This window comes from Mycetomoellerius zeteki, unplaced genomic scaffold, assembly GCF_001594055.1.
Source record: "Mycetomoellerius zeteki isolate Tzet28-1 unplaced genomic scaffold, Tzet1.0 scaffold197, whole genome shotgun sequence".
In the NCBI taxonomy this organism is placed as follows: domain Eukaryota; kingdom Metazoa; phylum Arthropoda; class Insecta; order Hymenoptera; family Formicidae; genus Mycetomoellerius; species Mycetomoellerius zeteki.
The window spans coordinates 169,708-194,571 of NW_017256926.1; the positions used below are offsets into that span (position 1 = coordinate 169,708).

General features: G+C 35.0%; 5 protein-coding genes across 9 annotated transcripts in view; 2 read left to right on the forward strand and 3 right to left on the reverse strand.

Moving 5' to 3' along the window:
• LOC108722113 (uncharacterized) overlaps window positions 1–1,474 on the reverse strand; it is a 3,470-nt gene extending 1,996 nt beyond the window's left edge. The window contains exons 1-2 of the mRNA XM_018447048.1: window positions 1,166–1,474; window positions 908–1,086 (exon numbers count right to left, since the gene is read on the reverse strand). Coding sequence (XP_018302550.1) covers window positions 908–1,086; window positions 1,166–1,322 — 336 coding nt within the window. The 5' untranslated portion in view covers window positions 1,323–1,474. The remainder of the gene's footprint in view (window positions 1–907; window positions 1,087–1,165) is intronic.
• A 3,313-nt stretch (window positions 1,475–4,787) lies between these two features.
• LOC108722083 (vesicle-fusing ATPase 1) lies at window positions 4,788–9,630 on the reverse strand. Its single transcript, XM_018446997.1, has 10 exons — window positions 9,518–9,630; window positions 9,190–9,278; window positions 8,178–8,402; window positions 7,356–7,983; window positions 7,025–7,249; window positions 6,538–6,837; window positions 6,069–6,359; window positions 5,781–5,965; window positions 5,547–5,705; window positions 4,788–5,314 (listed from the first exon to the last, which is right to left on the reverse strand). Exons 1-10 carry the CDS (start codon window positions 9,527–9,529, stop codon window positions 5,197–5,199), a joined length of 2,232 nt encoding a protein of 743 aa, XP_018302499.1. The 5' UTR covers window positions 9,530–9,630; the 3' UTR covers window positions 4,788–5,196.
• Window positions 9,631–12,255: 2,625 nt separating this feature from the next.
• IntS1 (integrator complex subunit 1) lies at window positions 12,256–21,306 on the forward strand. Its single transcript, XM_018447073.1, is given in 14 exon segments — window positions 12,256–12,443; window positions 12,514–12,995; window positions 13,074–14,363; window positions 14,440–14,615; window positions 14,688–14,840; window positions 14,923–15,600; window positions 15,661–16,736; window positions 16,739–17,399; window positions 17,555–17,869; window positions 17,968–18,433; window positions 18,648–18,772; window positions 19,724–19,914; window positions 20,762–21,034; window positions 21,134–21,306. Coding segments are annotated over 14 exon segments (6,171 nt in total). The 5' UTR covers window positions 12,256–12,274; the 3' UTR covers window positions 21,250–21,306.
• A 145-nt stretch (window positions 21,307–21,451) lies between these two features.
• LOC108722085 (nuclear RNA export factor 2) lies at window positions 21,452–23,486 on the reverse strand. 5 transcript variants are annotated; one of them, XM_018447001.1, is made up of 2 exons: window positions 23,403–23,486; window positions 21,452–23,198 (listed from the first exon to the last, which is right to left on the reverse strand). In XM_018447001.1, exon 2 carries the CDS (start codon window positions 23,141–23,143, stop codon window positions 21,506–21,508), a length of 1,638 nt encoding a protein of 545 aa, XP_018302503.1. In that variant the 5' UTR covers window positions 23,144–23,198; window positions 23,403–23,486; the 3' UTR covers window positions 21,452–21,505. The 5 variants fall into 5 exon arrangements, with proteins under 5 accessions (XP_018302503.1, XP_018302502.1, XP_018302501.1 ...); XM_018447000.1 differs by having other exon boundaries at window positions 21,452–23,193; window positions 23,398–23,486; XM_018446999.1 differs by having other exon boundaries at window positions 23,398–23,486.
• Window positions 23,487–23,635: 149 nt separating this feature from the next.
• Pfdn1 (prefoldin 1) lies at window positions 23,636–24,844 on the forward strand. Its single transcript, XM_018447059.1, has 2 exons — window positions 23,636–23,718; window positions 24,339–24,844. The coding sequence occupies exon 2, from the start codon at window positions 24,380–24,382 to the stop codon at window positions 24,758–24,760; it is 381 nt and encodes a 126-aa protein (XP_018302561.1). The 5' UTR covers window positions 23,636–23,718; window positions 24,339–24,379; the 3' UTR covers window positions 24,761–24,844.
• The last annotated feature ends 20 nt before the right edge of the window (window positions 24,845–24,864 follow it).

A 24,864-nucleotide genomic window follows, 5' to 3' on the forward strand; every position in this document is an offset into this window, starting at 1 on the left:
GGCAACAGAACATGTAGGCAATCGATTTGTAGGCAAATGGGATGTAGGCAAACGGTACTGTAGGCAATCGATTTGTAGGCAAAAGCAACCCTCTCTTTTTTAGATACATACATCTCAAAAGACATCTTTATGGTGTGGATTTAGCAAACAAATATTATAAGACCCGGGAAAAAATGAAGAAGATTTCATTATATATGTGTGGATCAAATTAGATCAAACAAGATCAAATTGTATCTGATTTAGTTTTTAGATATAATTAGATCTTCAGAAATCTAACTTGACCTCACATGATTGATGTTATATCCAAGATCTAAATAGATAATCTGCGATATAAATAAAATGCTATATTGAATATAAAGAAAACATATTGTAGATCTACGAGAATATATTGATATATATGAATATTTAACTTTATACAATGAAACTAAATGTAATAAATAATAGATCTACAGAGATATAATAATATCAAAGAAGATATATATATGTACAAGTGTAATTTGATAAAAATTCGCGTACATATCTACAGAAGATCTACAGAGATATAATAATATCAAAATAGATTTACAATCTTGGCCAAAGGTATAAGGAAGTAAGACACAATTGCAATTTTGTTGCATTTTAAAGCTTAAAAATATATTATATCTAATGGAATAAATGTTTATATATTAGGATATAAATAAATCAAAGTATACCTACATCGATCTACTCTGATCAGGTCAAAATGAAGATCTCTTAAGATTTCTTTTTAGATCTAATGAGATCTACATATATATAGTGAAATCTTTATTTTTTCCCGGGGAATCATATTCTCGATCATTATCATCATAATCATAATCATAATCATAATCATAATTATAATCATAATCATATCATTATTATTATTGACCATTATCGTTCAGATGCTTACCTGCAAATGAGGAGCTATGTGCCGTACCAGAGGATTTGACGCCAATTCAGCTTCTTCTTCAGACTGGGGATTGTTCCCGGAAGTGATTAAACGCGCGATACAGTCCTCCTTTGCCACTGACAGCGACCTTACAAGATCCTTTTTCGTGGTACCTCCCTGAAGCACTTTCAACCTAGAATCTGTCAGAAAGATTAGAATTATCAGAAAAGAATTAGAGATCGTAGAAAAAATCAGTCAAAGGCGTGAATCAATTCTCACATAGCTTTTGCAGATATTGTTCCGAGTCGGACAATCGACGGTGACTTGGACGATCTTCGTCCAAGAAAGAATCTTCAAAACGATCGTTTGGCGTGTCGTCGTCGATTGCAGCTTCCGCACGCGTTCCGCGCCAAGGATCGCTAGCATCAGTTTTCATTCTAAATCATGCAATTATCTAAAAATGACCTTGCTTAAGAATTGCGCCGCACTTTCGTTTTTTTCCTCTGTTAGTCAACTGAATGCACGAGGAGACTGCGTCGTATTGAGTAAAAACGTTATACTCCCATGATAAAAGCATTCCGCCTCCGTGGACCAGCGAAAACAACAGATATCAATATATTAAGAGTGGTATCGACGAACGATATTTTAGCATTTAAATCGATTATAACATGGGATTTTTTACTAATTTTATATCATATATATACATTTCTTCTAAATCACATTTATGTATGAACTATAAAAAATGAATTAAATTTATTTTGGATATATATATATATATATAAATTTACTCTTTAAATATATATTTTATTATATACAGGGTGTCATTAATATAAATAAATATGTCTAAAAAGTATTTTTTACTTGGATTATAATATATTATTAAGTATTTTCACAGCATTTTACTATAACATTTACGATAAACATATTATTTATAATAAATGTTTATGATCTGTGCAATGTAAGAGAGAGAGACCACAAAAATATATTTACAAAATATTAAAAATAAATCTTACAAATATTTATAAACATTTCGTAAATATTTTATAAATATTGTGTGCTGTCTGGGATATTATTTACTTATGATTTTTTTTATACGACGAGACGTTATTGAAGGCCTTCTACATTTGTGGGTATAATATTTTATTTCTGTCTTGCATCGATAGCAGATCACATTGATTAATACAGAGACAAGTAGTCGATTATATTACAAGAAATACTGCACAAGCGAAATTTCTTCATAATATACGCCTGCAATATATATGACGTCTACAATTCGTTTCTTATACACATATAATGCATATAATTAGCTTGACGAATTCCTCAAGCTATAACAGATATAATTAACGCAATTGTATAAAAAAATAAATAAACTTATATTAGTATTCCCCTTAATGATTCGTTAATAATTTGCAATCGAAATAACTTATTATATTCTAATAAACATAACAAATTTACTACGTGCCCGATTTCAATTTAAAAAATTTTCCAAAGGTCACATATGAATTTAATTACGTAGAGAACACGACCCTCTATTATTTCTTCAAAGCATTTGACGAAGCTAGATCTTATAAGAATGCGGTATTGATTTAAAGTTGTAAATTTTGAGAGGTACAAGTAACTACTGTAAATTAGTATATGAAAAACTACTGTATATTAGTATATGACTGCTTTTAAGAATATCTAATGTTTCACCGAAAATTTATTTTTTATATCACCATTTTGAATTCTTTGAAAAGCAATTTGCCAGTCATACGAACAAAACGAAAAATTTCATCAACAAATGCAGATGGAGTGCCAATAAAGGAAAATGTCTTTAAAATAATTTCTGACTTATGTTAATCAATTGTAAAAAAATTTAAAAAAACATGGCTGTTTCAAAATTTTACTGCCAGTAATGAAAATCTATAGTTTACGTTACGTGCACTATAGATTTTTAGTACTGGCAGTAAATTTTGGAACACAGCCATTAACGCAATTCATTTAATTTCAATAAAAAATTCATTGAATGCGAAAAAAGTCGTTTGTATCTGTGCGTGTGTATTTGTGATCATATTTGATTAGAACTAAAAATCACTCTACTTGCACTCCTCAAAATTATCAACTTTAAATCGACTGCTTATTCTTATAAGATCTACCTTCGCTAAATCTCTTGGGGTAAATGATGGAGGGCTATATTCCCGACACGAAGCCACGTGACTTTTGGAAAATTTTCGTGGACACACAGTGTTACATAATTAATTGATCTATCTTAATTCGTACTAAAAAAAAAAGTACATATGTGTGTACGAGTTCTTCCCATTATTGTGTTCGTTGAGATCATTCGTAACAGAATAAATATATCTCACGCAACAATTGGAATGTTCCTTTCCTCTGTATTGATACGCCCTGAAGATAATAGAGAATTATTGACACAGATATTGACTAAACTTCCGCTGTCCTTATGACTATTCTATTATCATTTTTCTCTCTCCGAACTGTAGTGACAAACATCGAATCAACATGTGCACATTATCCATTGCGTATAATATACATGTGCACTCGCAGATGCACTCAACAATAAATACACGGCATACGAGAATATAACAAGTACTCTTTGTATATAGCTATGTTTATTGCTATTCAATAATTAAAAGTAGAATACCACAAGGTCTACTCATCATCTTACGGACAAATGTCAATCTGTCATATCCTTATAAATAATGCTCTCTCAATTATAAACTAGAACAGTGTTTCCCAACGTTTTTTATAATATAAATCTTTTAGCGTGTACAAGAAGATTGTTGATACTCCAGTGGTTTCCTCTTTTTATAAACTTTACATTCTTATCTTTCACAATGAAAAAAAGATATTCGTGTTTAGAATATCCTTTTTCTTCTTATTTTACTTCTTAATATTATTTGAAATAAATTTTTTTTATTACACATGTATAATAAAAATTTGATTAATTAAGCAAATACACTACTTCTTCTTATGATGATAAAAGTAACACATGATGGAGAAATTATTTAAATTGTATTGAATTAATCGTATGTTAAATAATATGTACTGAAACACAGAGTGTTTGATCTGGCGTGGAAAATACTTTATCAATCTATTTACTTAATATGTTATTTAATCTACTAATAACTATGACATTACTAAACTATTGCTTAAATAGACATACTCTCCTATATTATATTTCTCTCTCCAATAAAGTAGCAAATTTGTCACAAATAGGAAGCACTGTTCTAGAATCACAAATCTGTGTACACATTCAAGATACTGTTCTTTAAAAATATCTGTGCTGGAATAAATATGTATCACATAATGTACAACTATAGAAACACGTCCAGCTTTGCTCGTACTTTTTACTCAATTGCTTTTATTGCAATTCTGTGCTAAAGCTATTTATAGAAATTTTATTCTTCTGTCTACGTTATAATTAGAATTATAACTTAGAAAGATGAATTATCTTCGAATTTTTAAATAGCAATAAACGACGTTGGTGCAATCATCTTCTGCTGTTAAGCAGCTAAAACTAAATAAGTACTGCTTGTACAATTTTTTAAATATAAATATTTCATCGATTTAATCGCGTATTAAAGATACATAAACCATATAAAGAAGAGAAAAATGCATTTAGTATAATGCAACCGACAATCCTTACAATAAAATTAGGTATTGTACGTACATTTTAAATATTTCCATTTTTTTACATATATATGTTTCCGTTCAGTAACTATACAATAATTGTACATTATTATGCACAATTAGATTTCTGTTCAAGTCGCAAATTATTCCAAATACAGGCCTAACAAATAAATCACGCTGTTAAAACGCCTATAAAATGAACAAGTTTGCTAGAGTTAATCAGAGCTAAATCAAATTGAATCATAAAAAAATACTTATGTATGAAAATATCATACGAAAATATGGTATTTATTTCTGTGATTTATAAAACTGATAATGTTTCTTTAAATATGTTCAATAATGTAGTACTTGTACTTCTCAAAATACAGAGTTAATTATGTGTTTTCAGATATGCTGATCACAATATAAGCTGGTATTATCTATTATCTACCTGTTATGTGGGAACTCATTTTAACACAGAGAAGATTTAGATATCACTGGTTATGTCTATATCACTTATACACAGAAGCTATAAATTTCTACATTTAAATTACTACAATTTGAGATAAGCGTTCGTTTTGGGGTGATCAAAGTCGGTTCAACTTGAATGATCTAAATTTGAAACGACTTTACACTCAAAAACATTCGCCTTTTCTTTTTCTGTACTACCAAAAGTAACGCAGTTCGAAATGGAATACATCTTACTCTAGACCGCCTTCTTCCTCTAGTTTCGATAAGAATTTTGCGACTCTGTAACTTGGTTCCACTTGACGTGCCATATCTATTAGGCAAAGCAATTTTTTAATACCGATGAATACTCTGAAATCATAAAATGTATGGTGATAAAATGTATCATAAATAAAGTATATATTAGTCGTCGAGTGGCTTGCCGCTCGGTGCAATTGACTCGCGATCTATAGATCCGGGTTCAATCCCACCTGCGCCCACATACGCGATTTTTCGCGTGATTACGCGACCTTTGATTATCAACGCCGTTCGGATCCGGCATTAAACTGTAGATCCCACATATAAGATTTTATTAATATCTTACCGTTTTCCTTGAAGCTTCGCATGCAAGGAAGCCATTTCGTGTTTTGAAAAGAGATCAACTTCGTCTAACACGCTTAACAAATGATCAGGGCTTGACAAATTAGGCACATGAAGGATAGTATTAAATGCAGGAAGTAATTCCAGGTCATCTAAAACTTGTCTACAAAAAGAAATATATTATTAAGAATACATTTTTAAATCACTTTTCCTCTATGAAAAAAAGTCTTTATCTTACCTGCGACTAGAAGTGCATAGAATTAATAGTTTACGACCAGGCGGCGGCGATTTTTTTAATAATACCAAAAGTGCTTGCAATGTTAGATTAGAATATCTTGGTCCAATTGGGCCGTAATCCAGAAGACGTTCAATATTATCAACTAAAATACAGCTGAGCTGCGAACGATATGCATCGTCAAACACCTAAAATGTACAAATGGCGATTATTTTAAGCTTTACATCAGATATAATTACAAATATTTATAGATAAATTTGTAAGAGAAATATAAAATAAGTTGTATTATACCTTTCGTATAGAAAGACATTTTGCCGATTCAATAAAACCGACCATGTCTTCAGGTGTACACACTTTAACAAATGGAAAGTCTGAATTCTTTGCAATTTGTGCGGCAAGCGCAGTTTTTCCACTGTTTGGTGGTCCCTCCAAAAGAACAGAAACAAGCCCAGATCCTTCAGTCGCCCGAGCTTGTTGAATGCATAGACCGCCATCAGCGAGAATTTCAACCACTGGCCTTCCCCAGTGAATAATTCCACGAGTCAACAATTGGGTCAATGCTTCAGCACTTGTACCAAATGCCTAAAAAATGTGAAGATATAAAATATTTTTTAAATACATTTTATAACATTTAGTTGTTACATGTTTTATATAAATAAATATATAGATAAGAATAATTAGTTAATATACATTCATAGAGTCCAATTGTAAAAATAATTATTCAATAAGTAGTAAAATTTTTCAATTCTCAATCACTTACCGGTTTAACATCATGTTCCAATGCATGGAAAAAATCGCTTTTAGACACCATAAGCTTTTCCATTGCAGATGGATCTACTTCCACCTTGCTGGAAGCTTTAATTAATCGATTCATAGCCGTACTTTGGGCTGCTCTAACTAAACCTTCCAACTCTGCACCACTAAAATTCTTAGTTAAAGTTGCCATCTCTTTTAAGTCTACATCGGGCGCTATTTTTTTATATTCTCTCATTCGACATGTGTGGATATTAAGAATTTGGAACCGTCCATGTTCGTCTGGTAAGCTAATTTCCATTTGCAACTTTAAGCATGAAAAATAAAGACACACTTAAAACATTAAATAAAAAATAGAAAGATATATCTTAACGAAATATATTAAACTGAATTGAATTAAAAGCGAATTAAACATTAAAAACATTCTATTCATATTCGCATTCATGGACGTTTAGCTTACAAAAACTTTTTGTCTTATTAAATAAATCCTTTACCTCCAATCTGCCAGGTCTTAATAAAGCTTCGTCGATCATATCTCTTCTATTAGTCATACCAATAACAAGAATGTTATTCAATTGTTCGACACCATCAATTTTTGCAAGAAGCTGATTAACCACTGTATCATGAACCCCTGTGTTCCCAGCAACACTACCTCGAGATTTGCAAATAGCATCTATTTCATCAAATATGATTATGTGAAGTCCACTATTTGGTCCAAGCTAAAAAAATATACAATATTATTCTTCCGTCCTTTTCCTCTGTTACATTAAAGAGGATCCAATTTATATACATATTGTGTCCAAATATATATTTCAAATTATTTACCCTCTTTTCTTCGTCTTCTGCTTCAGCGAATAATCTTCTGATATTAGCCTCGCTCTCTCCAACATATTTATCCAAAATTTGTGGACCATTTACAATTTTCGGTTCCCTCGCATTTAACATTGTTCCTATTTGCCGAGCCATTAACGTCTTTCCTGTACCAGGTGGTCCATACAGTAAGATTCCTTTTACATGCTTGCAACCCAATTGAGTGACAATCTCCGTCGGGAAAACACGGGATGCAAAGGCTCTTCGGAATATGGCGCTAAACTCATTATCCAAGCCACCAATACCCATTTTTTGAAAGTCCCAATCTGGATTGATAATCGCCTGTCGGACAGCTTTCCCTTTAGACTGTCCAACAAGATTCAAGCTGGAGTTCTCTGCCTTCTCGAACTGGATTATAGTGTCGCCCAAGCAACGTCCCATTTTTGTCTTCTTAGGCATCGTACTTTGTCCCGAACTGATGGCTGACAAGTCAGCAGCTTCCAAACTTTTGATGACTAATCCAAGCAGTTTCTTATCCTTAAACTGAAATGCCAGCTGCTGACCCACGGTGAATGCCTGCCCGGAAAACTGTAGCAAGAAGTCCTTAGCCATTTCATCCGTATTGTATGGTTCCAAAGTGACACTGGAGTAACAATATATTAATATAATAACGATTAAAAAAAAGTTGATGGAAAACTATGGTATTCAAATTCAAATTCTTTGCATTTATGTATAAACTTCATGTTCATTTAATTACATACAATATTTTATAAATTACCATACAAATATTTTGGTTTTTTGTCATATGTGTGTACACAGTGTTTCCAATTAACATACGTTTTTTTCTGCAGAAAATCAGCTTCCAAAACAATATTGCATAAACATTCTGTGTTACAAGTTGGATCAAAATGATACGGCCGAACTTCAATCTCTTGATTGAGAGACAATGTTGCCCATTTTCGTTGAGGTAAGCTAAAGCCAACCGTGCCACGTGGAATCTCATGATGTGTTCTCACAGTAAACACGAAATGATAATTTGGTGCTGTAGTTACTTCAATGTGCCTGTAACAGACAATAAAATAAACATACTGATTAGTATACTTATTGCATCCTAATTTAAAAACATACATAATTCTGTATAGTCTATAAAAAAACTCATGTAAATTTTTGAGAAATTTTAAAATAAAACAATTAAGTTTATATAAATATTAATTTGTGCAATTAAATTTATATAAGTTAATAAAACTATAAAATGTTTTAGAGTTTTTATTTTAAAATATATGTATATTCTATAAAATAAATAAATGAGATAAATAATTTATTGTTTTATCACTGGCTACGTTTACACCGTGCGCTTAATCTTTGATCTATATGATAGGCGTTTTTGTTTAACTTACAGGATAAATGACACCTATTGTATAGGCTGTGGCCTAAATACATGGTGTAAATATAGCCACAGATCATTTTACATTGCTTGAATATGTATAATTTATAAATTAACCTAACTCAAATTTCTATAACTGATACTCTAACAATTATATGGATATTTATAAGATAATTATAATTGTATGGATATTATATAATGAATTCCTCAAATATATTAATTATGATAAATTTATAATAAAAATATTCTTTAAAATATATTTTGTATAATCAATAATTTTTCTTAACTCAGCCTATTTTTATTTTCATCTAGAATTAATTTTAAGATATAGGTGAACATATGTAGCATAAACATGCATTAATTTAGGAACTAAGTGAATATAAATATTTAATTTCTCAATCGATTTTAGAGACAATTATACGTGTAAAACAATTATAATACGAGTGTCGAATCATGAATTCTTACCTGACATCATCAGGAAAATCGTCGGCATTGATAATGGCACAGTTGGAGAGGCTGAGCTCATCCGTGGGACACCTCACTGCTTTCATCCGCTGAAGCATACAAAATTACGTTATCTCATATTTTATGCAAGACAACAAGCTTGACGAAGGGGAGTTATTGATGCGGCTTCGATTCGAAGGGGGAGGGACGAGAGCGGAGCAGATTGTGCGAATTTTTAAGGAGGCTCCTCGCACGCGTTCTTATTCGCGAGACCGACAACTCCCGGTGGCATCGCCCGTTTGCGGCAACGAAACCCGCGCTTGGCTTTCACGATCTTCGTGGTACTCACCATCTTCGACATGTCTTACGATGAGAAATCAACAGATTCTGATTGCACTACGACACAACGCAAAACTGTGTTCGCACACTTTGCACCTTTGATATTGATGCGGCAAAGTTGACCACGGTCATGCGCGAGAGAAAGAGCGAGGAGTCACTCTTCCAGGTCGCCCTCTGCACTGCGTTTAAAATTTCCCAGAAATATTAATTTTTTTTTCCATGTATTATCAATTATCCTACATGAGAATTTATTAGAGTCTAAATTATTGTCTACCAATTTTCTCGCAATTTCTATAATTATTACAATTATTATAAATGTATTATGTATCTAACCAGATCTCACTCAGGCAGTCAAGAGAAAAAGAGTTCAAATACAAGCATCATGTAAATCGCTTTTCGAAAAGCGATCCTTGTTCTTAAAACGATCATTATCTGTGGATTCAACCGATCCAACCCATCATGTTTAATTGCTCGGCGAGCAGACCGACCGCTTTGTCGACCTCGGTACCTATCATGGAATAAAATCGGAATGGATTCCGATCGGAATTATTCCGTTTTCCTCAGAAAACACAATAGAAATCTAGAGAATAATTGAATAATTCCGATCGGAATCCATTCCGACTTTGTTCCATGATAGGTACCCAATGGTGCAGCCACCCCTGGTGAAAATTTTTCTCAGAATTTTTCATATAATTTTTCAGAATTTCTATATAATTTTATAACTTTCTCACATTTTTTTTATACGAACTGGAACACTTCTCAGAAAATCTACATCTTTTCTCAGAATTTTTCATATATATTATTTATGAAATATCATAAGATTTCTAAGATTTTTTGTAAGTATAATTTCTGATGAAATGTTATAAAATTTAAAACATTTAAAAATATTTTTTAAAAATTATGGGATGAGAAATTTCAAAATATTTCAGAATTTACTTGTATGAAAAATTCTGAAAGATGTAAACTTTCCGAATATTTCTGAGTATTTCTGAAAAATGTTCCACTTCCTATAAAAATTATGAGAAAAATTTTCACCAGGGACAATAAAAAGAATAAGAACATAACGATTCCAACCTATCAGAAACCGTGTATTCCGGTGTATCCGATTTCTGATAGGTTGAAATTTTTATTCCTTATTCCTAATTCCTTATTCCTTCTATTGTAGCTAAATTATAAATGTAATCAGTGGCTCCATTCAGCAGAGAAAACTAATCAGTTAGCGCTTAGTAATTCTTCAATATGATTGGGCGATTTAAGGCAGCAAAGCGGCTAGGTATGCTTACCGAGCGATTGAATATGATTGGTTGGATCTATAAGTAACAACCAATTATGTTCGTTTGCTTGGCGAGCAGGCTAGCCGCTTTGTCAACTTGAACGCGCCCATTGGTTTTGCCTTCAGTTCTTCACTGGATCTAAGTGTAGGAACCAATTATATTGAAGAATTATTAAGCGCTGATTAGTTTTCTCTGCTGAACGCAGTCAGTGTTAATAAATATAAATTTCAGTCCTTTAAAGTTATGACAGGTTATGGGGTTGTCATGACAACTCCATGATGACAACAAAGAATATTATGAAAATATGTGAAAAATGTGAAAATATGTGAATTGATTTGCGTTCAATTGCACTAGTTGAGTGCAACTTTTTGCACTTTTTCATTTTCTCTTTCTCTCCCCAACGTCATATAGTATATCTATTTCTTTTCAAGTACAGAAAGTATAGTTATCCCTAATGCTGGATTCACACTGCATCCGATTTTCGTCGTACAACGCTCTGCACCAATCAGAAAATAGGATTCCGATGAATTTTGCTTCGTATTATCGGAATCCTGTTTTCTGATTGGTGCAGAACCTCGTACGACGAAAATCAGATGCAGTGTGAATCCAGCATAAGGCCGGAATCAGACTATGCATTGAGATTGAAGATAAAAAAATTCAAATTTGACCAATCGAAACGAAAGGAGCTAAAATTTCTTTGTTCTTATTGGTCAAATTTCAATCTTCAATCTTCAACCTCAATCTTCAATGCGTAATCTGATTCTAGCCTTAAAAGAGTGCAACGTGGTTATGTCAGTTGATGAATGATGTTGTGTTGGTTCTCCTAAACTGTGTCGTTTGCTTTTGGCCTTCACTAAGGTCAATGACTTCTTTTTTGATCTTGCTTTTGCTCCTCTCCCTTTCCTCCCATGGCGCGCGGTTCACCGGTGGCAGCAGGCGTTCGGACAAAAGGGGGAGGCACTCGCACTGAATGTAACTAGCGCAGTCTGTTAAACCATTCGCAGGATAATTCACCTACCGCGAACCTCAATGGCCTAGTATAGTGCCAACCTATGGGTTGCCTGGCCAACCTCAGAAGAAATGTGTGTTGTGTTGATCAGTACAGATCAGTGTTGATACGTGTGGGATTGTAGTTCGTTGATTTAAACCATTTAGATACATGATAAATATTTTATTCTTCTATCTAAGAAGACGATATGTATATCAGCATAAGGCTGTATTCTTATTGCCGACAATATTGACGGGATTTATTTCGTAAAAATAATTTCTAGACATTGACGAGATTTTAGGTTAGAACATTTAGCTTTTGTATATATTGCCAGTAAATCATGACTTAAGTATTTCTTAATTGATACTCGAACTCTGAATTTTTTATTATATTTTATATTATATTTATTACAATAAATGCTAAATTTATTTATTAAAATATCTTAATCATTCCTACTTAGTATTTTTTACAGCTTTTTGTATTTTAGATAGAAAAAATATTAATCATGGAGCGTGGAAAGACTGGGATTGGTAGAGCATCAAAAAATAAGATTGCTCAACATCCTTCCGATTTATTCGCACTAGGATCGAAGAGTTCACGGAATGATAACTCTGATTCTAAAAGCAGACCAGGTGTTATCCATTCCAAACCAAGCGGCAGTTCTACATCTTCTAGTAAATAATTTTTTTTTTGTCTTAATATTCTCACAATTGCAAATTATTGTTTATACAAATCGTTGTGTAGGTAATGATCGAAAGAAAGAGGCTCCTTCTGGGTCATCGTTTATGTACGTCCCACAGAAGAAGCCTAAGTTAGCCCATGTCAGCTCCCATCAACGGCAACCTTCTTCCAGTGCGGAAGCATGGGAGGTTTTAGTTATAGACACTGATCCTGCAGACTTTGTGCCTATGGCACTTGAGGCTAATGACAATGACGAAGGCGACAGAGTTATTGGGATAATATGTGGCGCTATTAAGACTCTGAAGAATCTAAGATGGAAGCCTGATAATTTACTTTATATGGGCTTATTATATTTAGCAAAAATCCGCCCATCTATTTTCTCAAACGATTGCATACTGCATGCATTATCGTCTCTTCTAAGGAGGGATTCAAATAATCAAAATAGTTATAAGACTAAAGTGAGTCCACTAGTTCCTGTACTTGCTGCAAATCTCTTGATGAAAGGTTTTCATGACAAGAAGAACTGGCCGGAAGTATTTGTGAAGGTTATTTATTTGCAATCTTTTGTATTGCTTATTGTATAATTTTGATATTTTAATTGATTTTTTAAATGATTTTTACAGTTATATGTCGAGGATGCTCTTGGAGAACGTGTATGGGTTGATCATGAGGAATGCAAGGGTTTTGTTGACAATATACTAACAGGTTTTAACACAAGGCATCCACCTAAGTCTGTGTTACAGCCAGAATTTCCGGTACTAATGCAACGGGATTGTCCCAGCCCATCTACAGTGGATGATGAGGATCCAGCGGCATCAACGACATCATTGTCTGGGGATAAAGAGAAAATAGAATTTCCAGTAAGCCCGCGGTATGCGCATTGTGTGGAAAATATAGAATCGATAGTACTGGAAGCCGTAAAGGAGCAATTAAATAGGCGCCAAGCTGAGACTATAACGAGAAATTTTTTGAAGTTGCTCTCTTCAGCGTGTGGTTTTGTTGAGATCAGAAATATCGCTGTCCCGAGGCTAGAAGTATGGCTGCACAATCCTAAGTTGATGAGACCCGCGCAAGAACTGCTTATTTATATTTGCTACAATTGTACGTCTCATACTCAAAGAGACGTGGAGGTCATAAGTCAACTGGTTAAGATGAGATTGAAGACGAAGGCTGTGATAAACCTGTACTTGAATGGCGTCAAGGAATTGATTGGATTACATCCAGAGAATTTAGCTACCATACTGAAGCACACGATCTACAACGAACTATCGAATGCGCGCAATCCAAACAATATGCCCATGTTGGGTATAATGTTTCAGACTTTGCCCGAACAAGCGGCAAAATTGCTCGCAGAGATCTTTCAAGATTTATTGATGAATCGCGAGGATTACTTGAGGCCATTGCGTGCATTGCTCAGGGAAATTGTACGTGTATGTCGGCACGACATCAATCTAATCGCCTTTGTTCGAACTTTAATGTCCGAACGATCGGACATAGCTCAACAGTTGCTGAATTTCGAATTTAAGGATCGCATGTTTATGTCAATAGTAGATCTACTGTGTCTGTGTATGCTCCTGGGAATAAGTCCGCAGGTAAAGGAAGCAGGGACATTGTCTCAACGTGCGGATAAGAAAGATGCGGCTTTGCTGCATCAATTTCAAGATCTCGTGGCCATGATACAATACGAGACTGTGTTGTGGCTACAGAATTCAGCGCAGCAGATGTACACAGTTGGACGAAATGAGTTGTTGCACGCGATGCACAAGATTATGCTCTTGGAGTCTCCTGAACAGTACTATAAATTGGATAATTGGCCACCGGAGTCGGACAGAGTATTTTATATACGATTAGTTTCTGACGTTCCCTTGTTGCAAAGTACATTGTGGAGATTGCTAATGATCGGTTTTTCGAAGGTAAATATCTAAATTAGTATCTGTAAGATGATTCTGTTTAACCAGAGATAGTTTTTTATTCCATTTTTATTTATAGGAAAACGGCATTACTCATTCGGAGACTTTAGATTTGGCCGATTTATTAATACGGCGAGCGGCGGCCAATTCGACGGAGAGTTTCCCGATGTTACAAATCGATAAAATGGACATAATTGAACTTATTTTTAATCTTAGCATTTATCAACCACCGGGAACAATAAATATACCTGCTGGGTAAGTTTCTCTGCATTTATATATTATCCTTGATATTATCTTTACAGTTGCAACTGTGTGTTTGTCTTATAGATATGTTCCACCAACATTGGCAATAGCTAATCTTTATTGGAAAGGATGGATAATGTTATTAATTTTGGCCGCTCATAATCCGTCCACGATTGGAGCACTAGGATGGCGACGATACCCTATATTGAGGACACTGATGGAAATGTGTATTACAAAGTGAGTTTAACAACTATTAAATATTGTTGTTATAAATACTTTAATCATATAACTAACTCCGTATTTCCAAAACATTTTGTAGTCATTTCTCATATCCACCGCCAACTATGGCTTTGCCGGAGGTCATGGAACAAGAACGTGCAAAAGAAATGCAAGTTGAAGCTATCGAGAAACAAGAGATATTAGAGTATGAATCGCATTTGGCCGCAGCATCGACCAGAATTCAGCTATCAGAACAGAACAGTTTCCTGCTGTCGCAGTTAATCACCATGGATACAACGGGAATTGCTAGAAGACCACCACCGGCCGTGCTCGAACAGATACAGTCGTTGAATACATCTCACAGACTAGGTCATCTGCTTTGTCGATCACGTAAACCGGACTTCTTGTTGGATATCATTCAGAGACAACAACAAAGCACGTCTCAAAGCATGCCCTGGTTGGCAGACCTCGTGCAGAACAGCGAAGGTTCTCTGAGCCAATTACCAGTGCAATGCCTCTGTGAATACTTATTGTCAACTAGCCCGCAGACAGTCGAAAAACAGCCCAGGCAGCAGCAGTTGTTGGCCCACCTTCAGACACTATTAACTGATCCGAATCAGGATCAGCAGCATGCTTATGAGGTTTTGGAATATTTCTTGAGGAGACTGAGTAGCCAGCAGAGCAGTAGCCGGGTCCAAGCGATCACTGGACTCAAGATGGTTCTAGACTCGATACCCCTTGAGGATGAGAGTATGGATGTGGATGGAGAAAACGAAAAGTATGTTTTTAAATGTATTTCAGGAAAAGGAACTGTTATACTTTAATATTATTTTTTCAGAGAAACTTGGCTTCTACGAAAGTTGCCATCGATACCTCACTTCTTATCCGTACGTTCGCTGGTTTCTACGGCACTACGTGGTGCTTGTCAGGTTGAGAACAGTCCGGATCTTGTGCACACTTACATATCGTATCTAGCTGTGCATACTGTCGATGACGACTTGCCTGACTTGACCGATTTAGCCAACGAAATTTCTCAATTGGTCGTTGAACGTAGTACAATTATTGCGGCTATCCTGCCTCAACCTGAAAGTGATAATCCGCAAACCAAACAAACATTGCACTCCTTTATGGCAATCTTTTGTAATTATCTTGAGAAAGCGCGATCACCTAGAGGAGAAGATTATCAATGGTCTGAAAGTCAAGATCAGATTCTAGTTCAGTGGAGTAATGGCGAAGAGTGCACTATGCACATTCTGGTAGTGCACGCTATGATTATACTATTGACATACGACACATCCGAAGACGATCCATTGTTTAGTAATTTGTTGGAAACATGGTTTCCTTTAACGGAACAGCCAAAAGCTTTTCTTGTGGATACTAGTGAGGAAGCGTTACTTATACCTGATTGGCTTAAATTACGAATGATTAGAAGTAACGTACCTCGTTTAGTCGATGCAGCTTTAAAGGATCTTGAGCCTCAACAATTAGTACTTTTTATCCAAAGTTTTGGAATACCTGTGTCGTCAATGAGCAAATTGCTTCATACGCTCGACGCAGGTGTTCAGATTGATCCCAGCTCTGTTGGCGAGGCGGTTTTAGATAAAACATATATGGCACAACTGGTTGAGGTGCAACATCGAAGAGGTGCTACAGGTGGATTGGTGTTCGTTCAGGTATTACAGCTACTGGAACCGCAATTACCTGACGAGAGCATCGTGTCAATTGAGAGGTTACAACAGCCGTTGCCGGTCAGTGCCACGGTGCAAAAGCAGTCCGTCATACAATGCTCCGTAAAGACCGACGTGCCTCACTTGATAAACCGGCTCTTCATCGAAAATATTCCAATGAATCAGAAAATGGATGCTTATCGGCGTTTGCACAAGACCCTGGCGAAGGATCTGCAGAGATCGTGTGTAACTCTATGCAGGTCAAGCAGTTCCTGGCCTCACTTGTGCACATGCCACAGTACTCTTGCACGCTAATGCGCGTAATACTGTTACCGCTCAAGAGATCGACATCGAAGCACGTGATCGAATTAGCACGTAATATGTGTTTAAATCTGATATCGCTGATAGGCGATGTGAAAGCTCCGGTTTTGTCGATCTTGCGAGATTTTGCTAACGTGCAGTTGACGAAAACGCCTCAACGCGCGGAACTGTCGATGCTGATGAGCCGCGGTGAGAGCCCAGGCTCGATACTGGAAAGCACGGATCCCGTGAATTTGGAGGGCGTAGGTCGTAAACTGTTGGATGTCTGTTTAAAGCAGCAGAAGAATGACGATCTGGTCGAGGCTATGGCGAGATTATTGGTCAGCGATAGTAACGAAGACGCATTGAAACCTCGCATGGGTTTACTGATCGATTGGCTGGCCTCCGTGGAGCCAGAGTTGATCGGCATTTGCCCGAGTCTCCAAATGAAGCTATTGTTTGGTAAGGCGAAGATGCATATCAACATCGATAAGAACGTCGTGAGCTCTCATTCTTGCAGACCTTACTTGTTGACGCTCTTGACACATACAGCAAGTTGGACTACTTTGTATAAATGTGTCGGACACTTGTTAGACAAATGCGATGACGGGTGAGCAGAGCGAAAATTAAACACTTTCTATCAATCTTCTTGCTCTTATTATTCATGATATTCTCTGTTATGAACAAATAACAGAGTTTTTCTAAGTTCTTTAACTATCAATATATTTTTTATATTTATATTTACGAATATTAATATCTTTGTAGATACGATTCTACTGCAGTTCTGGACTTTTTATGGGCTCTGACATGCAATCCTAAGCTGTGGCAGGGCCGGGACAAGTTTACTCCGAAGCATTACGTTCCTGAGAATATTCTGTTGTTGGAAGAACGGCAGCTGCTTAATCTAGTGGCATATATAGTGTCTGAAGGCGTTATTATCTGTAAAATGCAGAACAGAAATGCCGCCCTAGCGAGGATGGATATTAGACTTGATCTACTATTACACTGTATATCCACCGAAGACAGCCTGATTCCTAATGTGGTTAATTATTTAGCGGAACGTATGATGGATAATACTGAGTACGAATTTTGTAGTCGTATAAATTTTGCAATGCACAATTTAGAGTTAGTTCGTCATTTTATCGCATTCTAATAAAATTATTGTATTTAACTTTCAGTGTAGATTCAGCAGATATGGCACATCAATTTTTACTGCATATGTACATGAAGATTCCGAAAGTCATTTGCTACCTTAACACTTTCCAAGCGAGCAAGTTCGTCAACGGTTCGAGGATAACCGATTGGACGGGCTCGGTGCTCGACTGCATGAGCCACTCTCTGTTGACGGCTCTGGCGGCGACCCCGAGACAAAAATCGTGGAATTCCAAGTCTCAGGAATTCGAACTCTGTGCGAGAAAAATGGCCGCGGTACATCCTATATTGGTACTGCGACAATTGCCGATGTTGGCATCCTCCTTGATGGGAAGATGTTACTTTGATTTCGGTTCGTTTAGATCCGGCCATCATTTGAATCTTTTCAATCAAGTTATGGGACTATTGGAACTATTGCAGCCACATCTGTTTAACGAGCAACATGAGACTGCATTGGAGAATACTCTAGAAAATTACTTCCAGTGTTTTCAGGTATTACTATTTACATATCTTCTATAATGATATATTACACAATTATAAAATGCTGTCAATTGTAATTGTAAATTAAAAAACATTTACAAACACTGCATTATAAGATAAAATATTAAATGATTTAGTTTTTATTAGTTACCCTAAAATTTTTTTTTTCTTCATTTTAAATCCTTCAAATACAAGCTGTTCTAATACCGTACAATTTTGTTTACAGAATTATGGGCATATAAAAGATCTCGTCTCTTTACTGAACAGATTTGTGTCATTATTACAGTCCTATGTATCACATGATCCACAACGAGCATTGAAATATCTTCAGAAGCACGCACATGCTTTACAGTAAGTTATTTTCATAAACGTAATAAATGTAAATAATTTACATTTATTACGTTTATATATACGTATAATTTATATACAGGGTCCGCCAAAAGTCCCGAGCCGGCTGAATATTTCAGAAAATATGCATTTTTGAGAAAAATGTTACAAAAGTTGTAAGGTTTAAAAAGATCTATTCACATCCGCTTGACTTTGGATGGCGCCACAAAGATCAGGTCAAGGTCAAAAATGAATTTTTTTTAAATGGAACACCCTATTTTTGATGCCAGAATTTAATAGCTGGTGTCAAGAGCTTTCTAAAACACTATAATAAAGTTATTTTTCATTAAGTACTTTTCGAGTTATAAGGCTTGAAAGTTGCAGTACCGGTATTAGCATTACGCAAGGTGTCCGATCGATGGCTAAACCTCTTGAATGTTATTCAGGATCATGTCCTGGATAACATTTATCAAGAATGTTGTTCAAAGTCATTGGAGAGCGTATCTGTTATTTTCATTTTTGCACTAAGAATTCATTTTTACGTAAAAATGAAAATAAGAGATACAACCTCCAATGACTTTGAACAACATTCAAGAGGTTTAGCCATCGATCGGACACCTTGCGTAATGCTAATACCGGTACTGCAACTTTCAAGCCTTATAACTCGAAAAATACTTAATGAAAAATAACTTTATTATAGTGTTTTAGAAAGCTCTTGACACCAGCTATTAAATTCTGGCATCAAAAATAGGGTGTTCCATTTAAAAAAATTAATTTGACCTTGACCTGACCTTGGTGGCGCCATCCAAAGTCAAGCGGATGTGATCAATGAATAGATCTTTTTAAATCTTATAACTTTTGTCTGAAACATTTTTTTCAAAAATGTATATTTTCTGAAATATTCAGCCGGCCCGGGACTTTTGGCGGATCCTATATATGTATACATATATACATATAATTTACATGCGTATACAGTGAGTTGCAGGTACATTATTCAAACGTACCTGCTTTGAGAACACTCGTATCAGGAATACCGATGCCGAGGGAGGGAGAAGATATGGATGATATTTTAATCACCGTAACTCCCGCGCTACATCCGCCAGAACCCACTATTCCACAACACTGGCAATCGCTGCTGGCTACACTTGCCAAGTTGCACGGTGAAGGTATGAAAAGTAACGCTATTAAACATCTTTATTTAAATTATAAAATTGTTCAATTATATATATATATATATATATACACACACACATGGTGTCCAACGCTTGAATATCCTTGGATCCTGGAATTATACTAGAATTTTATGTATTCTGGAAAATTCCTGGAAAATCCTTGCAATTTCAGGGTTGGCCTGGAATTTATTATTCTTTCATTTCTAAAAAAATCAGAGCGTGAAAAAAGAAATAATAAAAAGAAAAGTTGTGTTTGGGCATAAATCCTTCCTTAAAGGTGCAATAAGTTATCAATAGAAAACTTGAATTTAATGTCTAAAATAGAACATAGTAAAAAAATCGTTTGTGTTGACAGAACGTTTCTTTGATATTATTTATAAAGCAATAAATAATAGTTCCCAATTTGTTAGCGTTTTAATTCATTCGTATAGAATCCTAACTTGAATTCAAAACGTATAGTATTGCACGAATCGATGAAAATTATATAATGAAGATAATCGATGGATAAATCCTGGAAAAATCAGGATTTTTACCTGAAATGTCCTGGAATTATTCTTGAATTGACTAGCCAGATTTTACTGGACACCATGTATATAAAACACAAAGAATTTATTTATCGTTTTTTTATAAGCGCATTAAGGGGTAACGCCACTCTAGAATTTTCAAAAATCGATTTTTTTTGCATTTAAATGATGCTTTAGAGTCTAAAAATGAGGTACCTTGGGGCGGAATCCATAGACGTTGCTCAAGACTCGAGATGGTACTTCTTAAAATATCACAATTAAAGTATCAAATATTTTAATTATATGAGAGAATTATATTAACGATTGCTCCTCTGTAGATGTACTCAATGCGCTTCAAGAAATCGAGCATGTGGCATTGCGAAAACCTTCAGTTTTGGAGCCTATAACGGACAACATAGCAGAATTGCTTGTATCACCGCAAAGTAACATCAGATCGCTCGCTCATAGTCTACTCGCCAGAGCATTGAAATATCGTCCTGCATCGAACGCGAACATATTATCGGCGTTTCAAAGGTGCTTGGACAGTCACAGAGCGGATGTTCTTATGTCAGCTTTAGAAAAATTACCGGATATCGTATTATGCATGCAAGGTAGAATCGATTTCTGTAACAAAATAGATTTACATATCTTAATGTTGAAGTATAATAATAATTTTACAAACTCAAATCTTTTTCTTTTTTACATTGTAGAACACGCTTTACCGTTACTGCAGAGGGTGTTCGAGTTGGGAGTAAATTCGAATGTCAACACGATACCTTATATCACTAAGACTATAACTCTGTTAAATACACAGCAAGGTTGTTAACGTCTGAAACTGTTAGTTTTGTAAATATTTGTAAAACTTTTTTACGATTAAAATAGATCAGTGGAAGATTTTTACCTCTTTTCTTCCAACCTATTTATATTTAAGCTGTAACAAAGGATTAGTTATATTATAAAATATTAGTAATATAATTATTTAAATATAAATGTGAGAATATATAATATAAAATTTTATTTATGTTTTGTATGACCACAATATATATACATATATTCTCTTAAAGTTTAATATAATTGTATGTTTATTGAAAAGCTTCTGAGGGAACGTCATTGACTGAATAGTTCTTCATAAAAGTAGTAATCGCGATTTTTATATTCCACTCTGCTTCCTGAAGATATTTGTAACAGTATCGAATATTCATCGTAGTAAGTTCACGTAAAAATCTAAGCAGTTGTTCCTTTTCAGTCACACTGAGTACTGTTGGAATAAATTTAGGCACGACCCTTGGATCAAATCTTATTTCATTAGTTGCGTTGAGGGGTATACCATCGATGTAACACAGATCATTAATAATACAATATTCATTGTCTTCTTTTCGTGTAATAATGAAAGTTCTGTTGAACAGCATGGGTGGACAGATTGACAATCGATATGCAAATAAACCTTGCATAGAAACGGCTAAACAATTATCTTCTTCATACAACAAGTCGATACAAAATGTTTTGAGATAGTGTATTGTTGGTGGTTGCTTTTGAAGGGCAGTGATTATTTTTTCAGGTCCTCGAAATAGAAATTCGTGACACTTGGCACAATCGGAGATTTTATACCAGTTTCTATTCATAGAAAATGTCTTAACAATCTCTTTATGTATATGATTCGTTATATTATTGCCTAACGACATGGAATAGAATGCACTTTTATCATACAGGCCATTCATAACTATTCTGTCATCTTGGTCATATAGCGCGAAAAAATGCTTGACAAATTGTCTTATCAAAGGAATCTTAGTTCCGTTGCCTAGATAATAACTCTGTATGCTCGGCACAAACTTATTCTCCATTCCTATAACGATCCCATCCAAGATCTGTAAATGTGGGAAAACGTTCTTCACGGCCTGTATGTAGTCCTGAGAGTTGGTGTATTTTGTGCACAATGGATTCCCATCCAACCAAAGTTCGCTTATCTTAAACTCGCAGAAATAACGTAGATATTCCACGTCCAAGATTTGATTGTGTCTCAAGTCCAACTTGGTTAGGTGGAAATTGAAGAACTTATCGAACAGGATAACAGCTGTGAGTTTGTTATATCTCAAGCTCAACTCACGGACGGCCAGTTTTGATTGTTGAGGATCACGAATGCTCATACTTGTCCTGCTGCAGCGCAAGACCAGATCAAAGATCTTTGGTATGGAAATGGGACAGAATATCGAGCCCAAAGCCCTCTCATTCTCGAAGTCGTCCAGATTGAATACCTTTCTTATCGGCTCGTACCTACACTGCAGGGCATCTGCTATAATCTTGTTAGTGTTCACTCGTAGCTCATGTGCGCCGAGGAATCCCAGGACGATGTCTATATACAGGTCCTGGCCGGTGGGCAACGTTATGGTCAGTCCCTGCTTCACTAGATTCTCTATGGTGTTAATGGTACATTTCGCGAGGAACGTGGTATTCTTGTCCTCGACGGTGTACATGATCGGTATCAAGAGTGCCGGTTCACAGGTGATTACAATGGCGCGCAGAACATCGGTTCGCCTATATATAGCGCCGTTAAAGACGATGAACTTGTGCCACAGATCCGTGCGATTCGCAAGTGCCTTTTCGCATTTGTCGAAGGTCGGCTTGATATACGTGATCCGGTGCGGCTCCCATGACGCTTGACTTATTGCTGACGTTGTTGTTGATGTTGTCGGCGATGTTGACGTTAATGTCGATGATACCATTATTTGTATCGTGAGAAATAACGACTCCTCCTAACCTCTCTGCACCACGGCTTGCCTGATTGACATAATAATTGGCCTGTTTTTTTTGGATGAACTTTTGCATCAGTTCATCTTTCTTCCTCTTATTTCCTCCTGGAGAGAAAAGGAAGAAAGATGAACTGGTGCAAAAGTTCAGCCAAAAAGAACAGGCCTAATTTTACAACGGATATATAATAATTACATTAATGAATAGATATCAATATTTCATTACAAACTTTACTCTGATTTTAGAGACATCCACTAAAGTAAATCCTTTCTCTTGTTTATAAACTTTAACTTTCGTGATTACTGGTTAGGTTAGATCAGATTGTAGGTTAGATCAGATTGTAAGTAAAGTTAGATTGTAAGTAAAGTTAGATTGGATATATAAATTAGAAAGTATCGATATATATTCGATTACTCGATAATCTCGATAATCGGAATGTGACTCACTTCACAACTGTATATATTACCTCTGTGCTCTGTTGACGTATATGGTTAGAAACGTTGTGCAAGAAAATACAATAAATTTCACGACGTTGTTGCAGAAATTTGAGGTAAGGAGTCACAATTCTGTTCAACTTCTTATTTGATTTATTTTGAAAAAGGTGATTTTTCAGTGCTACATAAAAATAAAGTATAAAGCTACACATTAAGAATTGATCTTTTGTCTGCATGTAACATAATTATGTACCTGTTAATATAAAAATCGAATGCAATAGAATGAAAATGTCCTATAAAATAAAAATGTTTCACTTGAAGATTTTCGGGATACTGTTTTGTAACTTTATCTATAAAAGACATTGTCTTGATTTATTTTGAAGTAAAAAGATAATTTTCTATCAGTGCTGTATGAACATAACTCATAAATTATTAGTCCATATATTGAATAAAATATATCAAATTAAATATATATTAAAAATTGATTTTTCGTTTGGCTGTAATATAATTATATGTTAGCATAAAAATCAAATGTAACTGTTAGAATACAAATTTTCTTTCATTTAAAGGTAATTTTCTATCAGTGCTATAAATGTAAAGCATAAAATGTTAGTCTACACATACATTAAAAATTGATTGATTTTATATCCATATGTAATATAATTGTATATCTGTTGATATAAAGATCAAATGCAATTGATAGAATACAAACTTTCTTTTACTTAAATATTTCCAGGATTTTGTAATTTTATCCATACAAGACATTGATAACTGAGGATGTCGAAAGTATTGGATGAGGAATTGAAGCAAGCCTTCTCGAAGTTGCACGAGAAGATGGTAGATACTAAGCAAAAATTGAAGTTGGCCGATATACAAATCGAGAAATTACGGCGTACGAAGCAGCGGGCAGAACTCACCACAAAGGAAATCAGCAGCTTACCTGAGGATACAAGAATGTATGAGTCTGTCGGTCGAATGTTCCTTCTAGATAATATGAACAACATTAAGGGAAATCTGGATAGTAGAATAAAAACGTCCGATGAGAAGATCAAGACGCTAGAGAATAACAAAACGTATCTACAGCGGAATTTGAAGGAGAGCGAAAATGAAATCAGAGAAATGATTCAGCAAAAGCAGAGCAAGGAGACTTCGGGTTAAATGAGATTTGCGCATCAATGTGTGAATGTGCTATTTCAGTTTTTTCTCATCAATCATATCTTTTGAACCTTTCGGATTATTATTTGGAACATGTATCTGTAAAT

Excerpts from the sequence above, each read along its gene's own strand:
- LOC108722083 (XM_018446997.1), bottom strand. Across the intron at positions 8,403-9,189 it reads GATTTTCCTGATGATGTCAG|GCACATTGAAGTAACTACAG; the intron begins GTAAGAATTCAT and ends TGTCTGTTACAG. Across the intron at positions 5,315-5,546 it reads GCGAAGCTTCAAGGAAAACG|AGTATTCATCGGTATTAAAA; the intron begins GTAAGATATTAA and ends TTATGATTTCAG.
- LOC108722085 (XM_018447001.1), bottom strand. The coding sequence starts at position 23,143 with ATGGTATCATCGACATTAACGTCAACATCGCCGACAACATCAACAACA.
- Pfdn1 (XM_018447059.1), top strand. The coding sequence starts at position 24,380 with ATGTCGAAAGTATTGGATGAGGAATTGAAGCAAGCCTTCTCGAAGTTG.